The sequence below is a fragment of the Maylandia zebra genome, linkage group LG11 (genome assembly GCF_041146795.1).
Source record: "Maylandia zebra isolate NMK-2024a linkage group LG11, Mzebra_GT3a, whole genome shotgun sequence".
Classification (NCBI taxonomy): domain Eukaryota; kingdom Metazoa; phylum Chordata; class Actinopteri; order Cichliformes; family Cichlidae; genus Maylandia; species Maylandia zebra.
Window position 1 is genome coordinate 8,310,935 of NC_135177.1, and position 8,085 is coordinate 8,319,019.

Genomic DNA, 8,085 nt, shown 5'->3' on the forward strand with positions numbered 1-8,085 from the left:
TGTAGTAAAAGGGCTTTGAGTGCTCAGCTGACTAGAAAGGTGCTATGTGAATACCAGTACATTTTCTGCTATAGCTTTCCATTATAACCTACATATAAAAATCTCAGAGAATCCATGCATTTATATGAACGTAACTAATAAGATACAAAACTGACTTTAATACCTATGCATTATAAGACCAGTCTAAATCACACTACATATTATCTTTTTTACAAAATGTATTTAAAAGTTTCTTAAAATATTGCCCTGCTTGCGCACCTGTGCAGCTGTAAGACCGTGTAATACCACTCCGAGCCACCAGGCGTGCTCCAGCGTTTGTGTGAATTTTTTTCCCTGTGTTTTCCTTTTTGTCCTTATTACCTCGATGTTCATCTTCGGTTGAGGTGAGTTTGTAGCTGGCTAATTGGGTTATCGGGCTTATTTTATGTCATGCTGAATAGTGCTTTTGTTTTTATCGTACAAACTAGACGTGTCATATGTTTCGATATGTATAGATGGTTTTTTTTGTAAAGCTAGCATCGAGAGAAAAGGTTGTAAAAACCACGCTTGGCTTCATCTGCTTCTCCTGCCAGGTGAGAAAGGTGACCAGCAGTTCTTTAAGGTGTGGCATGAACGACTTTAAATTAAATGTTGAGAATAAAAAAGGATCCTGAAGACTTGTAACAGTCGCTCGGCAGATCAGCTGAAGCACATTGTGCTAGTGTTTGTTTATTAGTACACGTGCACTAACTGTGAGACGCGTTAGCGTTTTAAATGTTAGCTGAACACGGACCCCTCTCTCTGTTTCATGTCTCCTCAGCCTCCAGTCATGTCCATTGAATACACCATTGATATCCAGCTGACAGAGTTGGGATTTCCGGACATACTGCAGCCGGAGGAGGCTTTGGTCAGACAAACACCGTGTCGCTCCACATCATCTGATGGCTCCATCTCACCCAGTCACTCTCCCACTTCACTTCCAACCAAACATAAACCGAAACGGCTGCTCAGAGGTGGCAAAGTAGTAGGTGCAGCAGGACAGACCTCAGACACCCAAGAAACCACAGTGGCCTCTGGTCCATCCAAACGGACTGAGATGTTAAACTGTAAACGGCTGAATCCCACAACAAAAAGGCTGCAAGACAAACAAAGTGGCAGCGAGACAGCACTCGCCGAACCGTCAGCACCCACAGTGATGAGTGATCCCATTGCTTTACAAGAAACTACAGACATTCCCCCGGTGATCGCTGAACAGGAAGGAGGGGGTGTTGATGGAGATGGAGGAGGGCAGAGACCTGATGTAGACATGGCTGAGGGTGAATCGGCGGAAGTGCAGGAGGATGACTCGGATGACAGTGAAGTGTCAGAGGTGTATGAGGAGGAAGAGGTTGATGAGGAAGAGGAGGATGAGGAGCTAACTAGTGGTAAGACCATATGTTAATATCACACATGCACCCCTGTGCAGGTGAAAGGTTCAACACAAGATAAACAAAAAAACTAAATATCAGATTTTCCTGTAATTAGCACGTAGTTGCTCCTGATACACAAACTAAATGCCGAGTAAAATGGCCTTATTTGCATAGTGGTTTTGAAGTCTGAGCCTTGCAATTGTTTACTCATTCGCATGAACCTTGGCACTATAGTGCCTAGATGTGTAAAGCGCTTTGGGGTCCTTAGGGACTAGTAAAGCGCTATACAAATACAGGCCATTTAACGTCTCCTAAACAGACACTCTACAATAATACATACAGAGGAAAAAAAGCCCAACAATCACATGTAGTAACAAGTAGTAACTACATGCTGGCTGGGACTGAAATAGGACAAAAAGGCAGGTGTTTCAAATGGTGGCTGTCATTTGAAACACTGACATGGAATGTGTTTTTTTTCCCCCTCAGTTTTCTCACTGGACAAGAAAAAAGAAGTGAAAAACAGCAGATGACTTTTTAATTAGCACACTTCCTTCCTTTTTCCCCCCCTCTAGAGTCGAGTCAGTCAGGTGACTACCGGTGCAGCGTGTGTCAACAGCATCTGCCCTCCAAGTTCAAGCTCCACGATCACATGAACCTCCACACAGGAGCACGCCCATACTGCTGTGCAGAGTGTGGGAAGCGCTTCTGCCAGATATACAACTATCGCGTCCACCTGCGCACGCACGCGCAGACCAAAGTGGATCGTCTCCAGTGCCGAGTCTGTTTGATGGGCTTTGCGTCGCAGGAAGATCTGAACGACCACCTGGCAAAAACTCACTTGGAGGACGAGTTCTATGAGTGTGACCTGTGCAAACGCGTGTTCACGTCCCTAAAGGCATGCGAATATCACGTGCAGCTACATAAGTGTATGCTGAATGTCATGTGCGAAGTGTGTGGCCGCAACTTCTCATCACCGAAATCCCTGGCGCGCCACCGGAGGAAGAAGTGCCACCGTAATTTTAAATGCACAGACTGCACAAAGGTGTTTACCAAGAAGAATGCACTGCTAAAACACAGTTTCTCCCACCTGGGTTTGTTGCCTTACACGTGTATACGGTGTCGCTGCCACTTCCGATTGGCTAAGCTGTACCGCCAGCACAAATGTGAACCTGAACGCATTCACTGCGTGGCGTGTCTGAGGGAGTTTCTCAGTCAGGAGGACTTCCAGCAGCACAAAAAGGACACGGGCTGCTGGGGCAATCAGGAGCCGAGTGAGAAAACGAACGAGATCAGATGTTTGGAGTGCGGACAGAGGTTTGACTCGTCAGAAGAGCTGAAGAAACACGCTGGAGCTCATCAGAGGGTGCTGAAGTGCGCTGAATGCGGGAAGGGGTTCCGGTCGGCCTTGCTGTTGATGTCCCACATGGGCGGCCATGCCGGGCAGTCACCCTGCCTTTGTCAGAGCTGTGGACTGGGCTTTCCCCACCAGCAGAACTATGACAGCCACCTTAAGACGTGTGGACAAACACCTCAGTCTGCGGTGAGTGTGTGAAACTTACAGAGAAGTTTTTACACTGCTGCTGCCTCTTCTGTTAAAGCACGCTAAGAAGATTTTCTATCTTCCAGATTTCAGTTTGGCACAGAAATACTTTAATGAAACAACTTTATTTCAAAATCAAGTTGCACAGATTAACTGAGCTAGTCAGGCCAGAAGAGCGCGTAGAGCCTCCTACAGCTGCTGCTGGTTGCCATGGAGCTATGTGGATGAGAGCAGCCACTTTTCTTTGGCAGTGGATTTTAAGGGTTGTGGAAAACTATTTCCTCCAATTCGCAATTACTGTTTATATCTGTATTCTCAAACATGAGAAACCTGCTTAATCGACTAACCCACAAGTAGCCAGGTGTCTGTGTGTAGGTTTGGCTGTATTTCTTAGCCAGCTTTTTTTGTGTCAGCACAATGATTTTAAACCAGGATCAACTATTGACATATCTGAGTAAATAGGAGTGCACATCGGTCTTATCTTACTTTTGATCTTACTCATTGCAGGATGTTTTTGTGCAACATGAGCAACCTTTATAGCAACCCATCGTTTGTTTTTGTTTTTTTGCTCTGATGTAGCTACAGATATGCTCAGAAACCTGTTTCCAGGAACTCTTTTCATATCATAAAGTCACACTGAAATGCTTTTGCTATTTTTCCCCTTCTAGAGTGCCACCAAGAAACGTGTGTCTTTAAAGAGCTCTGCACTGGAGAGAAAAAAGCACAGCACTACACCAGACTCATCAAACACAGCAAACGCAGTCACTTTGCCCGCTGTTGTTTTAAACAACCCTGCTCCACCAGTCGAGGATACTAGCAATCCAGGTCACGTGACTGAGGGTGTGTCTACTGGCACTGGTCCATCGGATGGGTTGTGGAAGCTAACCCTTGATAAACGGCCGCCTGCTGGTGTCAATCTTGTCTTGTTCGTTCCTGTTTGTCCAACACAAGCCAACGGGCTCCCGCTCCCATCTGCAATCCCTCAGACACTACCCATCACAGCTATGCAAGCTCTGCCTGAGGGTCCACTCGCAGTTGGTGCTGCTCTTGGAGCGACACTAAGTGCCCCACTGGATCTGTTAACTGGGGTTAAACAGGATCCAGAAGCACCCTTGGATCTGTCTAAGAAGTCTGCAGTGACGTACCTTCCTGTTAAAGGTGAACCAGAAGAATTTGAAATCTCAGGACAGGCTGTAAATGCTGGAAGGCAAGAATTTGGAAACCATCACAGCAAAGTGACAGCTAGAACAACCTCAATAAAGACAGCTCCCACAGGACTCATAGTGGATATAAAGAAAGAGCCTCAGACTTCTGGTTGTGATTTGTGGTCGTCCGAATCAAGCCAACTGACAGACTACAAGCTAGAGAAAGAGATTAAGATTGAAGTTAACATTTCAAGTGCTGGTAAGGAAAAATAAAGTAAAGCAAGGTCGGAAAAGGAGAGAAAGATCACATTCCCTACCCTGTAAAGGAAGCATTTAATATACTGTTAGAATTACATACATTACTGTGTAATTTGTATATTGACCATCATACGGTTTTATGACAAGGCAGCATTTTCCTATAACTATTCCCACTTTTGTCAGCAGGATAGACTATTAGTGTGACTGTGGTTTTTGTTTCAGAAGCTCCATTCAGAAAAACGTAATATTGCTGGCTTCATCGGTTTATTGAAGGGGATTTTTTTATGCCTTTACTTCATTACTGTTACAATGGTGGATGCTCATATTAAACATAGCCAAAGTATGATGTCAGTGAGGGTGTACTCACACTAGACACGGTTGCCTGTGCATGATTGTTCCTGCTCCCCTGCACTCAACTATCTAGACACAAGTATGCATTACTTTGTCTGAGCATCTCAGCTCCTCCCTCTCTCGCACACACCCTGAAAGGCACTCTTGTAAGCTCACGATTTTTTTTTTTTACATGTTGTAGCTTAATTGGAAAAGTCGTGTCTCCTAAATGAGTTTTGCCGGAGCCGCTATCACTGAGAAAGCTGAAGTTAGTCAGCAGCAGTTGCTCTACATCAACGTCACAACAGAACCACTTTTGTAACATGTTCCTGGTACAGCACCCAGCAATCACAAAAGACAAATGAGCTCGACTCTGAGGTTCAACTGCACTCCTGCATGATACAGATCGTCTCATGTGAGTACACCCTGACCAGGGATATCCTTGGTTGGTCATCTCAGGCATACAGCTATATGTACAAGCACATAAGCTCCTCCCACCTGCTGTATAAAACTGTTTGGGGGGTAGGGGTTGCCATTCAGAGGAAATGGAGCTCCATCATTGACAGTATAAGAATATGTCTAGCTTATTTTGAGCTTTGAGCTCATAGGTCACTTTATCATGAATTGGCCTCTACTTTCAGAAATATACAATGAGAGAATCTCGATACGTGTGCAACAGACTGGAGACGGAGGAATATGTCTTTACCCGTTCAGACTCGATGATGGTTGTCTAGTAAGACGATCATCATCGCTTCCACAGAACGGTGACCAGTGTGCTGGTTCAGACCTGAAGCTGACCTGCTCACATGCTGTTCATATTAACAGACAAGGATCCATGTCTGAAAGGGGTCAAAGTGTGACAGTTTTCTTGCATCTGTAATTTAAACAAGACATTCCAAGCTTTTATTTATCGAGGCACTTTTTTCTTCTTTCCTTTTGCATTCAGATATAAGGCTGTAAATTCAGCCTGCTGGAGGAAGAATGAATGGAGATGAATCCTATGCAGTGTGATGCAGAATTTCTATTAGCATTAAAATTTCTGTCATGTTCTTATCGTCTTGGAAAACGGATTCTTTTTGTAAACTGTGTCAAAACTAGAGGGAAACAGGGTTTTTTTTTTCTTCTGAAAGCTTGTTTTGTATAGTAACTAGCATTTTAGTGCTATGTTAAATATTTCATTATGAATGGTACTGATTAGTAGAATGAATAGATGTCTTCTTGTGATTAACATTTCATGACTCTAAACAGTCTGCAGGTATATTTTGTTTTTCTAAAGGTTAATAAATGCTTGTTTGGATGCAAGGTGAGTCGCACTGAAACTGTTTTTTTTTTAAAGTTTGCCTATCTACAGTATTGCCTTCTGTTGCAAAAAGTTGGCCTTAAATTCTAAAAACTACCAAATGAAAAAATATATGTGCCAAAATATAGCTCTCGTTAGGGTCATGAGAAGTCTGAAACCATACAGCCACAGAGTCAGACATAGTGAGGTTCATTTCCTGTAACATCTTTGAAAAACGGATATACTGTTTATACCCCTATTTAACTGTCTAAATGAGGTCAAAACGTAGTTATCACGCAACTCTCTCACACTGAACGAGGATAAGTCAGAAGTTATAGTTTTTGATGGTCACGCCCGCTGGAACAACTAACTGATGCCTTAGGCCCCTTTGCTAGCCATCTCTCGCTCACTGTTAGAAACCTTGGTGTTTTCCTGGACAGCTCTTTCAAACTCAAGAAACAGCTCTCCTCTGTGGTAGAAAACAGTTTCTACCAGCTGCGTCAGATATCTATCTTTGAAGGACCTTGAAAAGTTATCACTTCCAAATTAGACTACTGTAATTCCCTCTACTCGGGCCACCCGTCTTCCTCTATTCACCGGCTCCAGTTAGTTCAAAACGCAGCTGCGCGTCTCTTAACTGGTACTAGAAATTATGCCAACATTACACCTGATTTAGCCAACCTATATTGGCTCCCTTTTGAAAATCATATCAATTTCAAAATTGTCTTGCTTACCTTTAAAATTTTAAACAATTTGGCTCCCAGCTATCTATGCGAACTCCTCCATTTGTATATCCCTAATAAGGCACTTAGATCTTCCAATCAAATGCTCCTGACACAACAGAGGTCTCGTCTGAAGTCCAGAGGTGATCGGGCCTTTGCTGTTGTAGCACCTAGACTCTGGAATAACCTCCCTCCTTATATTCATTCCTCTGAGTCCATCCAGTCTGTTAAATTGAGTCTTAAAACGTATTATTTTAGTCTGGCTTTTGATTTAAACTAATGTTATTTCGTGGCTAGTTATGTTTTTTCCCCTATATTGTTCATATTGTTTCCTGCCCTCCTTTTAATTGTTTCTTTTTATTCTGTCTTATGCTATTGCTCTGACCGACTGAAGCACTTTGGTCAACTTTGTTGTATTATTATGTGCTATAGAAATAAATTTTGATTTGATTTGATTTGATATACACAGCAGGTAAAATAACTATCAAACACGTCACCAATTTTCTAAGTAAATGTATTTCTAAAGGTGCTATTGACATGAAATTCCCACCAGATGTTGGTATCAACCCATCCAGTCCACACATGCAAAGATATCAAGCCACAGATGTCCTTGACACAGGGACAAAGTACTGAACACTTACTGAAATGTAATAATTTGTATAAAAGCCTTTGCTGGTGATGGCAGCTTCACATGCCTCCTATATGGAGAAACTAGTTGGATCAACCTTGGAGCTTCTGTGGGTCCCTTCCATGATCTCTATTTTTAATAGATTTTCACTTGGATTCAGGTCAGGTGATTTAATGGGCCATTCTAGCAGCTTTTCTTTTCTCTTTAACAGACCAAGTTTCCTTGGCTGTGTGTTTGGGATCATTGTCTTGCTGAAATGTCCACCCTTGTTTCATCTTCGTCATCATCATAGATGGCAGGAGTTATATGAAGCATGCCAGTGCCGTAGGGTGATGTTCCCACCTCCAAACTTCCCTGCTGGTATGGTGATTTGGGGGTGATATGCAGTGTCTTTTTGACCTCCAAATATGGCATCCAAAAAGTTTAATTACGTCTAATCTGAGCAGACTATATTCTCCCAGTATTTCGCAGGCTTCTCTAAATGTTTTTCAGCAAACCTTAAACACACTTCAACGTATTTTTTCTTTAGCAGTGGAGTCTTGTGTGGTGAGTGTGCATACAGGCCATGGCAGTTGACTGCAGTACTTATTGTTTTCTTTGAGTTGCCTGCTGATTCCAGGTCTTTCCATAGTTCTCCACAAGTGGTCCCTGGCACTTGATTATTCTTTTCACTCCTGCCAGAAATCTTCCCACTTCCAGATTAGAGCTCCAACAGTGCTCAGTGCCATCAGTATATTTTGAAACAGGAAGGATTTGTGAGAGATCTCATCATGAGATATTTGACAACTTGGTAAT

The 8,085-nt window shown here is 43.0% G+C and overlaps 1 protein-coding gene across 3 annotated transcripts; it reads left to right on the forward strand.

The window, feature by feature from the left end:
* The first annotated feature begins 277 nt into the window (after positions 1 to 277).
* On the forward strand, positions 278 to 7,057 carry wu:fe05a04 (uncharacterized). 3 transcript variants are annotated; one of them, XM_012921539.3, is made up of 5 exons: positions 390 to 581; positions 800 to 1,403; positions 1,961 to 2,928; positions 3,597 to 4,332; positions 5,608 to 7,057. In XM_012921539.3, exons 1-5 carry the CDS (start codon positions 495 to 497, stop codon positions 5,619 to 5,621), a joined length of 2,409 nt encoding a protein of 802 aa, XP_012776993.1. In that variant the 5' UTR covers positions 390 to 494; the 3' UTR covers positions 5,622 to 7,057. The 3 variants fall into 3 exon arrangements, with proteins under 3 accessions (XP_004560040.1, XP_012776993.1, XP_012776994.1); XM_004559983.4 differs by lacking the exon at positions 390 to 581 and adding an exon at positions 278 to 383 and having other exon boundaries at positions 3,597 to 7,052; XM_012921540.4 differs by having other exon boundaries at positions 390 to 572; positions 3,597 to 7,052.
* Positions 7,058 to 8,085: the final 1,028 nt, after the last annotated feature.